This window comes from Centrocercus urophasianus, unplaced genomic scaffold (genome assembly GCF_019232065.1).
Source record: "Centrocercus urophasianus isolate 14NV4802_14NV808 unplaced genomic scaffold, USGS_Curo_1.0 seq_1, whole genome shotgun sequence".
NCBI classification, from domain to species: domain Eukaryota; kingdom Metazoa; phylum Chordata; class Aves; order Galliformes; family Phasianidae; genus Centrocercus; species Centrocercus urophasianus.
The window spans coordinates 1,657,919-1,677,739 of NW_024884141.1; the positions used below are offsets into that span (position 1 = coordinate 1,657,919).

Sequence of the window (19,821 nt, forward strand, 5' to 3'; positions counted from 1 at the left end):
TCCTCACACTCCTCGCCCTCAGACCCTTCCCCATCTTTCTCTGTAGCCTTCCTGTGCAGGGACCGCACCGCTTTGGTCCAGGTCGACGTGCACACGTGCTCCGAGGCAGCCAGCCGGTGCAGCGCCCCGATTTTGGGGCGCAGCGTTGCGGAGGCCCGCGCACCTGCCTCTCCGGGCCACGACCCACCCGCCCCCATCGCCGTCCCCGCCCGCCCGGCCCCTCGCTGTCGGCGGGAGGCGGGGATGCCCGCGCCCGGCCCCGCGCTGGTCCCTCCTCCTCTCCCGCCCGCCGCTTTTTCCCCACCGCCGCCGCCTCCGCCGCCCCGATCCCGGTGCAGCCCTGCGGAGCTCGGCGCCGCGGCGCCCCGCCGCCGGCCATGGCCGTGCCCGCCGCGCTGCTCAGCCCGCATCACCTCCTCTCCTTCTGCTTCCCCGCCGGCGGCCTGCTGGGCTATGCCGACCTGGAGAAGGGCTACGAGGGAGGAGGAGGAGGCGGCGGCGAGGCGGGGGACTTTAAGGAAGCCACCCGGGACCTGCTGAGCTTCATCGACTCTGCCTCCAGCAACATCAAGCTGGCGCTGGACAAGCCGGTGAAATCCAAGCGGAAGGTGAACCACAGGAAATACCTGCAGAAGCAGATCAAGCGCTGCACCGGCATCATCGCCCCGCCGCCCGCCGCCCCGCCGACCCCCGCCTGCCCCAAACCGCCGCCGCCGCCGCGCCGGGAGGGTTCGCAGGCGGGCAGCAGCCTGCAGAGCCGCAGCCTGGCCGCCCTCTTCGGCTCCCTGCAGCCGGGCCGGGGCTCGGCGGGCTCGGACGGCGGAGGGGCGGCGGGAGGCGGCCCGCGGAAGGTGCCGCTGCGGGACCGCAACCTGCCGCCCTCCTTCTTCACCGAGCCGGGCGCCAAGGAGACGGAGAAGGGAGGCGGGCCGGAGGCGGCCGAGTTCTTCGAGCTGCTGGGCCCCGACTACGGCGCGCTGCTGCCCGAGCACGCGGCCCCGCCGCAGGACGCCTTCCCCGCCGCCCGCCCGCCCGCCGAGCTGGGGCTGGAGCACGGGCTGTACGAGGCCGCGCCGCTGCCCGCCGCTCCGCACCCGCTGCTGGGCGGGCTGCCGTACCCCGAGCCGCCCTGGAGCCCGCCCGGGCCCTGCAGCCCCGCCAAGAAGGCGCCGGCCGAGGCGCTGCGCCCGCTGTACCCGGAGCCGGCCGTCGGCGGCGACGCCTTCGGGCCCTTCTTCCCCGAGTGCCCCCTGCCCGCCCCGCAGATGCCCTACGAGTACGGCGGCGGCTTCCACCGGGCGGCCTACACCGGGCTGTAGGGCGGGGCCGGCCGCGGGGGACGAAGGAAGGGCGAGGGAGCGGCGCGGGGCCGCGGCCGGGACCCGCGGGGCGGCGAGGAGAGCTGGGCTCGCCCGCCTCGGGCAGGGGCGGGGCTGGCGGACCCCCAGAAGCGGCCCCGGCTCCCGCTGGAAGGGCACCGGCGTCGGGGGCGTCTCCGTGCTCCTCCTTCGGCCGCGTCGCTCCCATACAACCGGCCCGTCCGATTCCTTCAGGTGTTTTTCTAGCGAGCGTTAGCGTGCGGTAGGGCTGCGTGCCAGTAGGCGGACGGGACGCGACGGACGCGTCCGAAGTGACATCGCGACCGCTTGTAAACGAGTTCGGTTTGGAAGTAAAACTCGAGTCAACGACCTCCGTGCCGTGCTGAGCGCCATCCCCAGCCTTGCGGGCGGCCCCGCTGGATTTGCAGCCGAGGACACAAAGCGGAGCGAGAAGGAAGCAAAAGCGAACCGACACAAACGCCGCTGCCGCAATGTGGGGTGCGCTGAAATCTGACGGTGTCTCGCAGGATCGCGCGAGCAGAATTTAAGTGACAGCGTCGGTTGTGGACAGAAGCGTACCACGGCTGTGCCATCCCTGCAGACGGCTGGATGTCTTTCAGGAATGTGTCAAAGCTCGGAAAGAAATGCGGCTCGCTCTCATTGTGTACAGGAGATTATTTGATAATCGTTTAAGTTATGTAAAAGAGTCTATGATAGGTCCTGTAAAAATAAAGCTACGCAGTAGATCTAAGAGCCGTGCTTCTTAGTGCTGTCGAAATGCCGCGTTGCAGTGTTTTTTTCACCGATTCTCCGTCTCTGTAAGGGTTTCTTGGCAGCAGATAAGACGGGCGGTGCTTATTGTCTTTCCTAAATCTTTTGAAACGCTGTATTTTATCCACAGCGCCCCGTGCTTGTTTTGCCTTCATTTGTACCGGCTGTTGCTTTAACTTGCTTGAAAGAAGGGAATGCTAATATGCTAGAAAGCCCGGGGTTGGAAATGGTTACAGTTATGAAAACAGATCAGATTGCTCTGAGGTCTCCCATTGAGATGCGGGTCTCAAAAGGCAGTCCTGCAGCTTGGCTCCCCGCCAGCCCCGAGCCCTGTTTGTTTTTGAAACGGGATTCACATGCGGATAAGCCTGAGGTTTCCCTTCGGCGCTGATAAGTCCTCGTGTTGCCTTCTCACTTTTAAAAGTTAGGTGAAGAGTAAAGCCTTTTTTCTTCTCGTTCATCCAGCTGGATTTAAGCCTTAGGAGACTTAGGGTCAGGATCCAGAAGTAAATCGTGAGATTATTTGTTTCTGAAATTGCCTTAATCTTACTTTTAAACAGCAAGAACTGTAAGGTAGATGTAACTTAAACCGCCTCTTTCCACCTTAAATTTGCCAAGGTGTTGTGCAACTCTATGGAGATGAACCACGATGGATGAACGCATTGCTCCTGTGTCCAATTGCTGGGCTGAGCTGCACTCTGTAAAAGAAATATGCTTCTCAAGTTAATTTAAGCTTCACAGTGTGTGTGTGTGCACAGCAGTGGGCTGCTGGTCCAACCAAGGTGGCCACAAATCAGATTAATCCTGTGTGGCCACTGCTTTGGGTGCTGGGCAGCATCCTGCCCTGCGAGCTCCGTGTTGCTGCCCTCGTTTTGGCACAGCTGCCTTGGGAGGTTATGTGAGTCTGCATGTAGTCCAAGCACAGCTTATGGGTAACAGCGCTTTGGCCACACAAGGGCAGCTGTGGGGTGGTTTTTGGAGAGGTTTTGTTGTTGTTGTTCAGTCGCTGCTTCAAGCATGTGAATTTGTAGCATGGGTGGGCGCTGCTGGGAGCGTGTGAGCTCGATGGTGGCACTAACAGACCTCAGTGCCCAGCTCTATCACCTGAGCTGGGTGATGTGTGCTTATCAGGGATCTCATCCTCAAGACCTTGTGACCATCCTTGTCTGTCGGCTGCCTTGCAGGTTTCAGTGGAATATTGCTCGAAAAAATATCTAATGGAGGTCTTCAGGAGCAGCCTCAGGGATCTGCTGCGTGGAGGCTGCAAACCTGAATGGTTCAGTTCCCCACAGGCCTCACTCACCCTTTTATTTTAAGTAGCAAACAGATGGAGCTGTAGGTGTCCCTGCTCACTGCAGAGGAGTTGGACTAGATGGCTTTTGGGGGTCTCTTCCAGCTCAAATGATTCTATGACTCTATGAAGGAGAGATTTGACCTGAAGGTGCTTCTTGCTTTCAGGTGCTCTGCTGATAGTCCAGAGACCTGGGGTGCTCTGAAGGAGAGCATCATCCTTCTTGGGTCAGATCTTGTCTCAAAGCAGTGGGAGAAGGCTGTCAGTGGGCTGGGCCAGCTTAGAATCACTCAGAGGGGTTCCTCTTTGTGGACTTGTCAGAAGTTGCAGCTCCAGGAGTCATAACAGTTCTTAAATGGGGATTTTCAGATATCAGACCTTATGCTGGGAAAAAAAAAAAAAAGTCAGTGTCCCTTGAAGCACTGCTGCATTTCTGCCAGAGGATGCACTGAGTGCCTGCGATGGAGCTGGGCTGCTCCCAGCAGTTTGCCTGCAGCTGAGGCCAAACAGAGGCTCTCTGCCAGCCCTGGGAAGCACTGCCCTCTGCTCTGTGCACCGCACATCCCAGCCCCTTGTTCACTTTTTAGTGAGGAAGCTTGCCTGTCTCTGATGGTGTTTTATTGATAAATGACAAAGGGTTCACAGTGAATAGCTACTGCTGCAGCTCAGTATTTTGTTACTTAAACAGCTTGCGTTTTGTTCAAAGCACCTTCAAGAAAACAGAAGGATTCTCTTATTGTTTGCATGGGCTCGCTAATTTTGAATGACCTGAGTTTAGGGTTGCTCTAATACATTATGATCCTTGATAACAAGTCATAGAATCATTAAGGTTGGAACAAACCACTAAGATCAGCTAGTCCAACCATCAGCCCATCCCCGCCGTGCCATCGACCACATCCCTCAGTGCCACATCTCCACAGTTCCTGAACACCTCCATGGATGGTGACTCCACCACCCCTCTGGGCACCCTGTGCCAATGCCTCCCCACTCTGTCTGAGAAGAAATGTTACCAATAACCGACTTGAACCTCCCCTGGTACAACTCAAGGCCACTCCGTCTTGTCCTATCACTGTTAGCTGAGAGCAGAGGCCAACACCCAACCTCCTTTCAGGGCATGTAGAGAACTATCACTTCTGCCCTGAACCTCTTCTTCTCCAGCCTGAAAAGTCCCAGTTCCCTCAGCTGCTCCCCATAAGACTCGTGCTCAGGACCCCTCACAGCTTTGCTGCTCTTCTCTGGACATGCTCATCTTTGATGAGTTGATGTAGTTGTCAAACAAGGTTAGTAAAGAACATAAGTTTACTGTAAAGTCTGCTTGCTTTCTGTCTTTGTCAATAAACTGCATTTGTCAGTGGTGCAAAAACTGAAGGTCATTCTGCAATTATTGGCAGCAAGAGAGAAAAAGTAGCTCTGTACTGATGTGCAAGCAACAAAGGTGGATACAGGAATTGTTAATGCCTACAAGTCTGATTTTCTGAAGTAGGGGCTGAGAATGTCACTGCACTGGAGGGCAGGATTCCAACTTTGTACCAATGGGCTCTGGTGCTCCTGTTAGTGCATGTTTCATGTGCCAGGGTGTCTCTTGTTGGTTGTTTAAGACTGCTTTAGTCTTAGCTAATTGTTATTCAGTCTGTGGGCTCGGCTGAACAAATTCTGGCACATGCTGCTGCGGCAGATGAAGAGGTGACTGTCCCCATTTGCTGTGCTGCCTCTTGCCATAGGTGCCGTCCCTTAGCAGTGTGCACTGAGGGGAACTGCACCTCTGTGGGCTCCTGCCTGTGGTCGTTGCCCACATCCATCTTCACAGAGATGTTTGAAGTGAGCTGGAGGTCATTTGACTCAGCGCTGCCAGCCAAAGCTCAGCCAAGCATATTAGTTTGTGTGCTGGACTGTTACAGGATGACAAGAAGAGAATACTTAACAATTAGCTTTAGCTAGGGAATACTGCTCGGTTGTTGTTGTTATTGGTTTTTTTTGAGTAGAAGAGAAGCATAATTTTGCTCACCTTTATAAAAGTTACAGGACCATTTATTAAGCCACAGATGTGCCTGCACAGCAGCTAAATTAATCTTTGATTTGATGTTGCCAAGACATGCTTCAAATGTAAAGAATCCTTTCTGAAGCGGTCTGGAATGAAGGATGGCAGCACAGAAGCCGGTGGCCCAGGTTGTGTTGTCTTCCACATTTCCTTAACTGTGACCTTAATATGCTGTTATGAGGTAAAGAACGAGTTTGTATGAACTGATCCTCTTGATCCCTGCAATATTGATATGTAGTGGACATGGCCCTTTTTGCAAGCAGACATCCAGACCTGATGGTGAAGAACTTGAGCCTGTGCTGGACGCGTTCTGGTCTGTAATGTAGCTGAGATAATGCTTCAGGTTGGCCTTGAGTCCTGGAACCTCCCTTGGTATGGCATCCATTGGAACAACTCTTTCCCCTCCCATGTCTCTTATATGTTCAACTCATAAGTGACCTGGATGTTCTTTTCTTGAAACATAATCATAATGATCTCATGGATCATTGAGTCCAACTGCTGGCTCCACACAGGACCATTCCAATCCCAAACCCAATGTCTGACAGCACTGTCCAAACACCCACTGAGCTCCAGCAGCTCGGGGCCGTGCCCATAGCCCTGGGCAGGCTGTTCCATGCCCTCCACCCTCTGGTGCAGACCTTTTCCCTCACCCCCAGCTGCCCCTCCCCTGTCACAGCTCCATGCCGTTCCCTCGGGTTATACAAATAGCCTGGATGACTGAGTTGAGCAGGGCAAATCTTGTTTGAATATTACCAGTCAGTGTTGGAAGAGTGTGGTCAAATCTCCTCCCTTCTTTCAGATCCAGTTCCCTGTCATTGGTTCATCAGCTAAATTCGTTAGCTCTGGAGTAAACACATCTTTTGTTCTCAATATACAAAAAGCAAAGATAGGCAAAATTTGGTGTCAATTATGAATAAAAGTGAAATTCCATCCTCCTGCCACCATTTCTCATCAGCAAGTAACTAACATGGAATCTTTTTTAGCATAGTAACGCTTCACAGTTCAACTAGGCTTTAAGGATTAGCCATAATTGCTTCTGTGCACTCAAATAATTGAATATAAATCAATTACCACCATTTTAGGTATTTTAACAGCCAAGCCTGCTCTACAAAGAAAAACCTTTCTTTCCTGTCTAATAGCCAGACCTTCAGCTTCTTTGTTTATCCTCCTATCTGGGACAAGTGATTCCAAGTCAGTCATTAATTAGTGATTTTATCAAGATTTTCCTCTCAGGACTGAAAGGTCAGCACACCCTTGAAGTGCTAGCAAAGCAAATGTCTCTGATTCACACATGAAGTGTGAGGAAGAAGCCTCATAAAATGACTTTACGAACAGAGGTTTAATTTGGGGCGACAGTTTAGGAACATGCCAAGCACCAACGTGATGGTTAGGTAGCTTGAATTTCATCTTAAAAGACTGCAATCCACATTTCTTTAAAGGTTAGATGAGCCCCACAGGCACAGAGCCAGCTGACAAACACCAGGCACAAGGTCTGAAGTAAAAGGAGCACCGAAGGAGCACGGCTCTGAGCTTGATGCCATTTATTTGTGCTGCATTGCTCAGGGACCCTTTGCTCGGCTGAGTGGTGGGCTGGCTCCTGGGTGCTGGGGAGCAGCTGCTGCTGCTGGCTTGGCTGATGGATGGCCACTGTACTGGAAGGAAGAGTATGTCATCTTATGGGGCACACTTCTTGACTAATCCAGGCCAGTGGATGCAATGTTGTTAAGCAGGAGTGAGGGAACAAAGGGAACGAAAGGGTTTTTCCTGCAGTGGTCCTTTGGATGGCAATCAATTGCTAGGCTTAGCATCACGTTAGGATGCTGCAGCAATCCTTGAAATAGATATCAACACTGCCTCATTCCTGTATTTGTGCCGTTTTTATCACTGGTTTCAAGTCAGAGCATTATTTTTCAAAGAAAGAGAAAAGCAAGAACTGAGGGATAGAGGATTTGTTCTGTTGCTGTTAGAAAAAAGGGGAACAGAGAAACCCAAAGTGATCTACAGATATCCTTGCTTTAGATTAGAGCACAGAACACAAACAGCCAGCAGCTTCAAGTCCCATGGTATTCAGCTTGTGTTTTTCTCTGACTGATCGGATCTGCTGTACCATTTAATGCATCCCATGGAGCAGCCAAACAGCAAGTTCAGATTTTGAAGGAGCTTCACTCTACAGGAGTTTGTTCTTATCCAGGAAGAAGCACTCAATGCCACCGCTTAAATCTGAGACAATGTGATGAACTGCTCCCAGTCCGTCTCAACGAGAAAAACACTGCTGTTAGCAGTCCTCGACAGCCCTCAAGTGGTTCCCTGTGAGCCCTGCACACCCAACGATCCACTGCAAATGGTCAAACCAGAGCTATTCATTTTTCTCTTTTGCAGTACTCATTTGGCCCCATTTTCCACCTGTGACCGTGCCACCATATACGAAAACTGGTCTGTAGCAAACATACACAAATACTGCAGCTTCTGTGGTATCTGCTTCATAAAAGAGGCCGTGTCATACAGAGATGCAAAGACGAGAGGGGACTCTATAGCAACACCCCCCTATTTCTAAGAAGATGCTTAATGACTGAGCCAGGTGTGCCATGGTGCACAGTGAATGGACTACAGAGAACAGGCACAGGGAAGGTTCAGAGCTGCTGTCAGGAAAGCTTTTCTGCCCTTAGGACAGGCCAGCACTGTGACTGGGTGGCTACAGAGAGCATGGGGTCTCTGTCCTTGGAGGTTTTGAAGAGCTGATGGACACAACCTGAGCTCTGCCCTGGTCTCAGAACTGATGTTGTTCTGAGCCCTCTTCTTCTCAGAGCAGAAGAGGTGGCTCTACTGCAGCTGCAGAGAACCACAAAGCATCCATGGTTGCCTGCTGTGGGCTTCTGCAGCATTTCAGACCTGCCTGTGCACTGCTGGAGGGGCGGGAGAGCAGTGGGAATGTATGGCAATGGCAACTGATGGGACACATGTCAGGACCTGTGATGGTGTGCCCCCCAACTCCCCCACCTTATGCCCCCAACTCCCTGCTGTGGCCTGGCCTTGCACACAGGGCCATGCACTGAGACACAGCAACAGTACTGATAACGCTCTCACAAAGACAGATTAGCAGCCACAAATCTGCCTCATGCTACGGGGCTGAAAGAACTCAGCAGACACCTGTTTCAACAGCTAGGAGCCAACTGAGCATGCACCTAAAAAACACGTATGACTATGAGTCAGTTACCTTACCCCATAAACAACGAGCAGCACAGGAGGCCCTTGAGCTGGCAGTGAGTTGCATGATAGCATTCCCCTATGAGCAGGGATGCCTCTTGAGGTTTTGCACCTGTGGATATTTAAACCCTAATGCCATGATGCCTTCCTGATACAGATCCTCAATAAGTGACTAATTCACTGAGATCACATCTTAGACTGATGGTAAACTTTGTCATCTTAGATTGATTGTGCACGTGCAATCCCTTAGGCATACACCTGCTGTCACAGCAGGTCCAGAATCACAGAATCACAGAATCACAGAACCGTAGGGGTTGGAAGGGATCTCCAGAGATCATTGAGTCCAGAAGGCTGGAGAACCTCTCCTATGAGAAAAGATTGAGGGAACTGGGCTTCTTCAGCCTGGAGAGGGGAAGACCAGGTTGGATGGGCCCTGGCCAACCTGATCTGATGGGTGGCAACCAGCCCAAAGCATGGGGATGGAGCTTTAAGTTTCCTCCCAAACCAAACCATTCCTATGGTTCTTTGATTCTCTGACAGGATGGGGCCTGACAGGGCACAGGGAAACAGTGCCTTCTGCCAGCAGGAGACAAAATTGGGTCTATTGCCTATGCTGGTAGTTGTGGACTTCTGCTGGACAGAGAAGGGTTTTCTTTTCCATGATCACCCCTTTGCTCGTGGCTCTGGCAGTTGGGCAAGTGGCCTCTGGGGACAGATCTCTGGCCCCAAGGCTCAGACACTTGCTAAGAATGTGGGCAGCTGTAATGTCCAAGTGAGGTGGGATGGCAGGAGGCTCCTTGAGGGGATGGTTTAGGCCTGGAGTTTGGACAGAATCCTTACTGCCCCCTGGGCACCTGAGCCAGCAGATTGCTTCGGGCAGTGGTGGAAGAGACTTCAGAGACATCATTTTTTCACATTAGGCAGGGATTTACCAGGTGAAGGTGCTCACTGAGCAGCTTCTGCTGCTTCTAAGGATGGGTTAATGCTAAGGCCAGTAAGCTCTACCCGTGGGAAGTTTTCTGCCTGGGCAGCCCAACCATGTAGTGCCTTTGCTGGCAAGAGAACCACATCCTGGCCATGCTCTCACCCAGGTCTGCCCTCTCATAGAGGCCAAGGACCATGGATTCAGCCACATCTGGCAGAAAAATGCCTTCTCACAGAGTATTTCTGGCTGTGCCATCTTTCCGAAGGACAGAGGTTTGGTGCTGCAGCCCCTGGCTGCCTGGCAGGCACTTGGAGGAGCTGGAGGGAAGGGGTCCCTCAGACTCTGGGTACACTGTGGAGAAGATGGGAGCAGCAGGGATAGAGGAAGACAATGAGAAAACAAGGAACACAAGAGCTGGCTCCTGGCTGTGCCTGTACACACAGCTGTTGCTGTACCTATAGAATTGCCTTATCAACCTGCAACTTTTCTCACTGTTACCCATCTGATTCTCTCACCCACTCCACTGCAAGGGAATAGGTGAGCAGCTGTGTGGGTCATCTGCTGGGGTTGACTGACCACAGATGGTGACATCATTCCTGGCTGACCAAAGTTCTCAAAGATACAGCAGTGCTCTGTGAGATTCTTCTTTTTGGTAAGAAGTCATCGAGCATCTCTTGTTGAGAAAATGAGCCACGTGACCACTTTGTGCCTCTGACCTTCCCTGGAAGATTCTGCTTCCTCTTGTGCCTGCCGTTGTACAGCCTAAATGCAGTGTTTTCAAATCTGGAGAGGGAACACCAGTATTCGTGGTGTCTGTGGAGCTTTAAATGATGGCAAAAGCTGCAGTGCAGACTGGGATGGACTGGAAGCATAGCCTCTCTCTCTCATCAGGGTACTGACTTCCCAGTGCAGACTCTATTTTTGCCCCTTCTTGATATGCTCCCACAAAGAAAAAGCAGTGACAAATAATAATAAAAAAAAGTACTTTGATTCAATTATTTTTATAATCCCACAAGCCTAATATTCATTTATATCAGCAGTGATGTGGACCATGGGAACCGATGGAAAAAATGAGGAAACAGTTCTCACAACCACTTATACATCTTGTGTCTGCATGGCTGCAGCAGGCCACGTGTAATCATCCATAACGAAGGAATCGTAATCAGGACTATAAACAAGCTGTTTCACAAAGGCTTCTTTGTCTGCTGGCTCAGGGTACCAAGAAGCAAGACCATGCTTGTAGGCCCAGTTAACAATCTGCAAAAAGACAAGCAGTGTGAGCTGATGAAATAACACTGACACATCACGAAGTTGAAACCAACTACAGTTCAGCCCTGGTTGCATCATCCAACTTTATTTTTTTCCCCCTTCAAAATCATATCCTGTTTTGCTTATTATTTTTTTGACCCACAAGCTGGCTGCACTTCATCCCTTGGGAATGCAAGCTGCTTGCAGCTCCTGTGTTGTGCAACTGAGGAAGGTGAGCAGCCCTTCAACCACCTCCACTTGTACTCTTAAGCTCCCAAGTTACAATATGCATCCCTCAGTAACTCCTAGCAGGCCAATGTGATTCTCAGTGGGTGTCCCCTGAATGGAAGTTATAAATTTGATGTACACAGAGCACAAATCCCATCATTAGATAACAAGCCTAGATCTGAACGAATATTTAGGTGCTTAGGTCTCTATCAAATTCAAAAGGAGTTGCCAGAATCTTCTGGCAACTTGCTTCATGTTTGATGTCAATCCTAAACCTGATTTTTCAAGTGCTGAGAAGTCTCACAGCTCCAAGCAAAGAAGGAGATATTTGAGAACTGTGAGGCATCCAGAATCAAGAGGTACTTTTCAAATGTGGGCTTTAATGAAAGAAGAGATCAAAGCAGTAATTCTGTCTGGAAGAATTCCTGAGAAACATTGCTTTAGGCTACAGAATAAGATGGATTAAAGAAAACACAAAACAATAACAGTGCCAGGGCTGGTCCTGCCCTCTTTATCACAGTGAAAATAAATGAGCACTTACTTTGACAGCGATTTTGAAAGATACCTCTCTGATGCTGTTCAAGGGGGGATAGAGTCTTCCCTCTGCAAGATTCTGCTCTGTCACCTCAGCAGCAATAGACTAGAAACAAGAGGAAGGCAGGTTATAGAGATGGTCTCAAGCATGTGCCACTTTTGCTAGGATTATACAAGACATGGTTGAAACCTAAGCAGCAAAGGAGCTGGGGCTGGAACATAACCTGCAGGAACATAACCTGCAAAACTATTCAAAATACATGTGTTATGCACTTCAGTATAGACTTAAAACTGGAGCCCGGGATGATGGAAATGCTGTGCCTGGGCAGGTAATGAACAGAATCACAGACTGATTGAGATCAGAAGAGGGGTCTGTGGAGGCCATCTGCTCCAACCCCTCCTCCAGCAGGGATACCCAGGGCAGAATGCCCAGGACTGTGTCCCAGTGGCTTTTGGAGATCTTCAAGGAGAGACTCCCTGGGTAAAGCTCCTAAAAAGGGGAGCAGCTGTGGGGATGGCGTGTGGATAATGCAAGGAGGGGAACCTTATTGTCACTTGTAGATGCAAGATGCAAGGAAGCATGAACTTTTTTGAGACTCGGAACAGCTATGGCTTTTTTTCTGATGCTGTGCAATTTCCCCTCCTACGTGAGGCGATTTCTCGAATTGCCTCAAATAGGTGCAAGTGCCCCTTGTAGTTTTTTTAAAAAGTGGTCATTAGCCCGTTGGAAACCTGTGCTGTGATGAGGAAGATGTCATCAGAGATGTGCCGGACTCCACAGGCTATGACTCCCAGCGCCACTCCTGGGAAGACGTAGGCATTGTTTCCTTGGCCAGGGAAGAAGGTCTGACCATTGGGCAGGGTAACCTTTGAGAATGGACTCCCACTGGCAAATATTCCCCGGCCCTGAACAAAGAGAGAGAAAGGGGCATGAAAATTCAGAAGGGCCATTTTATATTTCTGCTGCTCTCAATGGTGTGTACTCAAGAAAACTCCAGCCATCAGGCAGACAAATCTGTAGGAAAGCCATCCCTCGCCATTGATACTTAGGAAGGTCTGGTCCCCAGAGCCACACATAAAGTCATGAACGAGGCCACTGAGCACTGAGCAGCTGTTTGCACTGCCCAACTTCTCTGCAGTTGCTGAGAAGGCGTCTTTCATCCTATTGCTATCAACCATATATGGAGTAGAGGGATTTATGTATGGGGTGAAGATCTGGGGGCTGTGTAACTACCCCAGCCAGCAGCACTGAGACAAAGAAGCAGCAGGTGGCAGGGGGGGCATAGGGGAGAATGAGACAAGGCCTTCTATCTCACCCCAAATCAATTCTTGTGACAGTTCTTCAGTGCTACTGAGCATGAGTTGGCTGACCGAGCTGTTACACAAACAGATATGGTGGCAAAGTGTAGGGGACAGTAGTCTGAGGGACAAGGGCATCTCAGACAGCTTTATAGGCTCACAATGTGTAGGCTCACAATGTAATTCAGGCTGATGGGGACACTAAGGATATCTATAGTCCAAACTCATGGCAGGGTCAGCTGTGAGGTTGGAATAGTGCTCAGGACTTTATCCAGTCTGGACTTGAAAATCTGCAAGGACACAGACTATGTGAGCTCTCTGCCCCCTGCTCCTTCTCCTCACAGTGTGAACGTTTTTCTTTATGACCAGCCTGAATCTCTCTTTGTTCTCCTTATACCTACTGCCACTTGTCCTCCCACCATGCCCCCTATGGTCTCCTTGGTACAGCCATATCAGCAGCATGCCTGGAGCACCCATCCTGTGCTGTGACCTGGTACCTCAGTGAGGCGATAGCACTGCTCTGCTGTGCACTCTGCTTTACTCGTGGGGTTGCTCAGGGCAAACACGATGGGCCTCTCGTTGAAAGCTGCCATGTCCTTCAAAATCTTCTCAGTGAAAGCTCCTGCAATGGCTGCGACACCTAAAACAACAGCAGCAGAGTGAGCTGGTGCTTTCTGACATCAGAGCATTGGACCGATCCCTCCTGAATGCCTCTTATACTTAATGAACCATGGGAGAGAGCCATTTCTAGAGATGCAGGTGCAAATGTTTCTTTGTTATGTTCTGAAGAAATCAAAAACCTGTCTCAAACTGAAGCCCCTTTGCTCCTCCAGGTAGGGAAGTGGGGGCAGTGCTTGGGCTCAGTGCTTTGCCTCACAAAGTCCTGCCTGAGCTGCCTGTTGTCCTCGTCCTGCCCTGCTTGCCTGGGCCCCAGATTCTGATGCAGTGGCACCTCCATTTGCAGCCCATCTGGGAGGGCTTTTACAGAGAGGAAGACTCCATCCCACGGCTGAAGGGAATGATGTGGAGAATTCAACTAGGGGCAAAAGAAACCCAATAACTCATTGCATTTTGACTCTGAGAACAAAAGGACACCCTGGAAGAAAGACAGAAACTCTCCTAAAAATTGAACCGACATGAAAAGGTCGTGTTAAGGGAACTTCACCTATAATTGCTGTCGGCTTCACTTTCTGCACAACCTCTTCTAGTGTGTTCACACTGGGATGGTCGTGGGCAAACATTTCTTTCTCGTGGTTCAGATGGCTCCTGCCCTGCAAGGGAAAAAAAGGAATCGAACTTTAGGGTATTGGCAATAGGTAGAAAGATAATGGAGTAACTCACCAGTTCATTTCACCTTCCTGCCCTTCTTCTAAGCAGGGATGGGGGCAGGTGCCCAAGGACATGGGTTAGTGGGCATGGTGATGATGGGTTGATGGTTGGACAAGATGATCTTAGTGGTCTTTTCCAACTTTAATGACTCTATGAAGAGCCAGGGAGGGCAGAGCAGGGCTGGTCCAGGCTGGATCGCCAAGCTGTTGTGATGTCCCATATAAGTGACATGCACAACTTCCAGCGTTACTTGAGTTTGATGCCACTGAGACATCATCCTACAACTTCAGAGGTCTATACCAAAGTGCTGCCTTTGGGACAGCCAGTGCTGCTCATGCTGTTACCATGAGATCCAGCTCTCTGAGCAGGAACAGATCTGCTGACACCAGTGAAACCACAGCCTTTGTGCCAGAGCTGAGCAGGGTTCAAGGTGTCTGCCTGCTCTGGCCTCTCTTTAGCTTGCAGGAGGTGCTGAGGAAGTGGAGGATAGCTTTGGAGATGAATTTACCTTGACTATCAGTCCCTTGGAGTCCACCATCCATATTTTTTTGATGGCATCTGCTCGTGAAATTCCTTCCTTTTCCATGGCCATGAGGATGAGGTGAGCTATGCCCATCGCAGCCTGGAATACAGTAAACAATCATTTCATTGGGGTATCAGCATCTTATGGGAGAAGATTTTAAACAGAAGATGTGTTGGGTCATCCCCCAGCACCACTTAGAGCAGGGAGAATTTCTGCTCTGTGTACAGGGGCACATATTGCCCATGGGCTTGCAGGTGGGAAACTGCTGAACCAGGACCTGAACCAAGTGCACAGTCCAAACTTTAGGTTTTTCTTCCTCCTCTCTCTTTGTGCAAAGCACCAGACAGGCACTCTGACTTATGCTCTGGAGGCAATGCAACTGACTGCATAAATTGAGGTCATGCTCTTACAGTTCTTTAAATCTAACTCCTTTTGACTAAGTCATTCAAGAGGGTCTGGATTACCTTAAATACAAACCCTGAGGGCTCAAGCCAGCCTCATGGTGCCTCCTAAGGGATTTCCCTTGGGGTACTTAAAGTCCTATTGACACATGGGCAGCCTTGCAGCATCCATACCACTTGAATGCTGACAACTTCCGTGCAGCAGCAAATTCCACCAGTGGGCCCACTCCTGACCAGTGACAAAAATCCTGTTTCTCTGCTTTGTCTTTGGGAAGCCAAACCTTGTAGCGTGTTCCCTGGTTAACTTTATTTCTCACTTAATTTTAATTAGATGGTATTTAGGAGCAAACTCAAGAACATCCTTACCTCTCCAGCTCCCTGGAAGACAAACTTATGGTCAGAGAGCTTGTTCTTTGTGATCCTTAAAGCTGCAAAGAGGCCAGCAACTGCAACAGAAGCAGTGCCTGAAAAGAGAAAACTGTGAGGGTCATATTGGCAAAGGGATTCCCCATCCTACTGATAGAACCATAGAATGTTTTGAGTTGGAAGGGACCTCAAGGATCATCAAGCTCCAACATCAAGCAGGCAGGGCTACCAACCTCCACATTTAATACTAGTCCAGACTGCCCAGAGCCCCATCCAACCTGGCCCTGAACACCTCCAGGGATGATACTGATAGCTGTTACAAACCTTGTGGAAGTCACTGTGCTCTTAAATCTCTGGGTGTTTGGCATTATTTTCTATCTGAGACTCAGTGTCTCCTTGACTCTGGGAAACCAGTATTCTCCTGCCCTGCAGATGTCTTCTGAGAATTAGTATTTCCAAGTAGCAGTGTTCACGTGTAGTGTTAATCTGATGTCCTATCCCAGGTGAAGGCACAACAAGAATTCAAGTAAGGCACAGGCTAGTGAGACTTCAGGCACTGCTGGTGCCTTTCAGGCTAAGAAACCTGCTTTCACCGGTCTTCCAGTGTTTCCTATTATCCTGGCCATTTAATCAGGTTTTTAATCAGCCAGCAGCTGGGAGCAAAAGGAGAGCAGCTCAGGAGCAAAGCATGACCGTGAGCAGCGAAACCAGCAGATGGTGCTGCTGCATCTGTTGAGATTCGAGAAAATGAGCTCTACCTGCTCCTTTTCTTTAGTGCCACAGCCACAGCTGAAGCAGAAATTGACTGGTATGTCACGGCAGTGGGTAAAGATTTTCTCTCTCATTATTTCCACGTAAACACAAAACCTATTGGGAGCACAGTTATTCTGGAGGAGCAGTAATTTCTATTGACATGAGTAATTTTGCATTAAGCTGCACAGAAAATCCAGAAGTTTTTGTCGGTACCATCATCTCCCCCAAGTTTTGCTTTTATAGCTCAGTTCAGCACTCCAAAAAGGAGTCACAGCTGCTACCTAACAGTGACTCTGCTTTAGCAGAGGTGGCAATGGCCACGTCCTTGTAGCAAACGATGGCACCATGGTGTCACACACAGGCAGCCAGGTGCAGAACGGCAGCAGCGTCATCTCTTATTTGTGAGTGCATTGCAAGCATCCGTGTGTCAGACATACAGCGGACTAATCTCATGGTTTAATGTTACAGACTGTGGTTTCTTCAACCTCTTTCACTGAAACTTGCTTCAGCACTAAGGATGAGGTCCTTTTGTTAGCTCAGAAAACAGTTTATTTCCAGGCTTAGACCAGCTGGGTCCAATTAAAAAAAGGAGATGATGGAGGGGGGAACCTGTCACAGAGTGCTCTGCTGCTTCAATATTAACGATTGCCAACTCAGACAACTGAATGATGTACACGAGGAACTTCCTCTTGCTTTCCCTGCCTCATTAAGCCATATGTACAGTGACATATCCACCTGGTAAAATGCCATGCCATCTGAGTAGAAAGACTGCAGGAGAAAACAGTGAGCGGCCAAGGAATTAATAGGAACAACAGATAATGGCATAGTTCTTAGATTTTGCTTTTTTCTGGGTGTCTCTGTGCTCATTCTCCAGATTCTGGAGGGTTTGCCATCAGCAGAAATGCTCAGCTTCTGTCGTGCCACTGCTAGAGGTGGGACTCCCTGAAGAAACAGGGCTGGACCCATGCTAAAGCAGACCTGAAGTCTGACGAAGTCTCAGAATCGTTTGGATTGGAAGGGACCCTTAAAGATCATATAGTGCAACCCCCTGCAATGAACAGGGACACTGCAGCTCCATCAGGTGCTCAGAGCCCCATCCAGCCTGACCTTGGGTGTCTCCAAGGACGGGGCACTCACCACCTCTTTGGGCAACTTGTGCCAGAGCTTCACTTAGTGCATCCCAGCACTGTCTGTGTCCCCACTGTTTTCAGAGACAAGATAACCCACTCTGGCAGACTGAACAGCAAAGAAGAGGGGAGAGATCAGGGTCCCACAGCTCTCAGCAATACCAAGCTTGAGATATCTATGAGGATGTGAACACACTCATGCATGCTCATACACTATATCCCAGGCTCACTTTGAACAGAAATCCCCAAGTCGCTGTGTGGGTGATCAGAGGAAAAAGTCCAAGAGTGGAACAATCAGAATGCAGCAATGTGTCAGGTCAAAGCGTGAGCAGCAACAGATGCCTGGAAAGCATTTAAAAGCAAGAAGCATAACTGGAGAAATATTTTGTTTCTTTTGGTTCTGACACAGGGAAAATTGCTTTCAACTTTGTGATTGCTGAGAAGGGACAAATGGTATTGGCAAAACCATTAAAACAGCAGGAAAATGTTGGTGGGACTTCCAGGAAAGATACTCTGTGTCAAAGAATCATCGAATGGCTTGGGTTGGAAGGGACCCTGAAGATCATGTAGCTCCAACCCCCTGCTGTAGGCAGGGACACTTCTCCTCTAGACCAGGTTGCTCACAGCCCCATCCAGCCTGGCCTTGAGTGCTTCCAGGGAGGAGGCATTCACAACCTCACTGGGCAACCTGTTCCAGTGTCTCACCACCCTCACAGTAAAGTGTCCTTTTAAAGGTGCTCCATGCCGGGATTTGAGAAGCAAGGTGTACAGTGGACACTGCTTCAGCCGTATGTTTTGCAGAGCAGAGCCTGGCGGGAGAGGGTGTGCCTTTGCTTGTCCCCTGTGCATACACTGCAGAGAGACCAACAGCAGGGCTCTCCTCAGCTCTGCTCTTCCTAATCCTCCCTCTCTCTCCCCCCATTGTGCTTCCAGTCCTGCCACATCTTCCAAACTGCATCTCAGCCCCATTACTCAAGTAACAAAGTTACAGTACCTTGGCCTCAGCTCAATATTTGTCTTTGGTAATTACAATTTCTGAGTATGTAACAATAGAAGCATCTCTATGCAGGCGAGTGCACAGCTGGTTTGCATAAGGAGTTGGCTAATCATAAGGTTGAATCATTAAGGTTGGAAAAGACCTCTAAGATCATGCAGTCCAACCATCAGCCCATCCCCACCGTGTCCAGCGACAGTGTTCCTCAGTGCCACATCTCCACATGTCTTAAACCTCTCCAGGAACTCCACCACCTCCCTGGGCATCCTGTGCCAATGCCTTACCACTCTTACTGAGAAGAAATGTTTCCTAATATCCAAGCAATCACAGTGCTTCAATTCCAAAAAGACCACAAAGCGAGATGTAGAAAAAAAAAAAAACCCATCACTACAAGTTGTGGCAATAGAAAACCAAGTAGCCTTCAACACATCAGTCAATCTGTCTTTCAAAGAGATTGAATCCTGCTATTGCAGAAAACTGCTTCCTCAAGTAATTAGCAAGAGCCAGCTTGGCTGGTCTGTATGAGATGTGAGATAGAGAAGGGCACACAGAGGAAAATGCTCACAAAGCATCCTGTCTGTGTGAGGCTCAGTGGGTGATCTGCTCTATATCACAGGCCAGCAAGCAGCCCTCAGGAATCTCTCCGGGGACTCCAGACAAACAGAGCCAGCAAAGGAAAGAGCATCTGAAACTGTGGTGCATTCAGGAAAATGGCTTTCACAGTAGGAATTTATCTCTGACACTCAGGCATGCTGAAAATACTGTAAACATTAAAGAACCCCTCTCCTGAGGCTGATTTTCTGCTTGTTCTAATGTAAGGCAGAACTAGCCCCATAGATGTCAGTGGAGCTGCACTTGTGCAAACTGGAGGAAAGGATTTGCTCTGCAGCTCAGCAGAGATGGAAAAGGCAGAAGCACCTGGTGATGTTATCCTGCCTCCAGAGCAGGGGCAGCATACAGAAGTGGCACAGGTGCAATGGGAAAAGTGCTGCCAAGTGCTGATGCCAAGGCATCATGTGCTTGGGCTCTGGGCTGAACCCAGGCATTTGGCAGAAGAAGCGATCGTAGAATCACAGAATCAGTATGGTTGGAAAAGACCACTAAGGTAATGGAATAGATGCTCTGCAGTCAACTAATAACCCATCACCGTACCACTAAACCATATCCCTAAGTGATAGCAGTAAGCAGCCACACTGCTGCCCATTTCTCCTTCTGGCATCTCTCTGGATGGCTTTACAGTGATGGAAAGGATGGCCAAATTCAGCCCCATCTTCCCATTTTTACCCTTGCTCTGCCTGCTTATGTTTCTGCCATTAAAACCATGCCAAGTGTTAGGGCCCAGGCAACAGCAAACACCCATTCAACAGCTCCAGTGAAGGGCAGCCAAGAAAATATATTTAAATTTATGGATGCAGAGGAAGCACAGAGCTTTTCCAAATCCTGGTTCACATGATCATTCAGCTTGTTTTTG

At 50.0% G+C, this 19,821-nt stretch overlaps 2 protein-coding genes across 3 annotated transcripts in view; one reads left to right on the forward strand and one right to left on the reverse strand.

Moving 5' to 3' along the window:
- Positions 1–377: 377 nt before the first annotated feature.
- On the forward strand, positions 378–1,319 carry FAM181B (family with sequence similarity 181 member B). The gene has a single exon (XM_042808903.1). It carries the CDS (start codon positions 378–380, stop codon positions 1,317–1,319), a length of 942 nt encoding a protein of 313 aa, XP_042664837.1.
- A 2,419-nt stretch (positions 1,320–3,738) lies between these two features.
- The window catches only part of ME3 (malic enzyme 3), a 119,971-nt gene continuing 103,888 nt past the window's right edge, over positions 3,739–19,821 (reverse strand). Inside the window, exons 8-15 of one of the 2 annotated variants that reach the window (XM_042809908.1) lie at positions 15,477–15,574; positions 14,695–14,808; positions 14,023–14,128; positions 13,355–13,497; positions 12,291–12,464; positions 11,566–11,664; positions 10,638–10,805; positions 3,739–3,765 (exon numbers count right to left, since the gene is read on the reverse strand). In XM_042809908.1, the coding sequence (XP_042665842.1) occupies positions 10,644–10,805; positions 11,566–11,664; positions 12,291–12,464; positions 13,355–13,497; positions 14,023–14,128; positions 14,695–14,808; positions 15,477–15,574 (896 nt within the window). In that variant the 3' untranslated portion in view covers positions 3,739–3,765; positions 10,638–10,643. Of the gene's footprint in view, positions 3,766–10,533; positions 10,806–11,565; positions 11,665–12,290; positions 12,465–13,354; positions 13,498–14,022; positions 14,129–14,694; positions 14,809–15,476; positions 15,575–19,821 lie in introns of those variants that run through there. The other variant, XM_042809823.1, reaches the window with a different exon arrangement.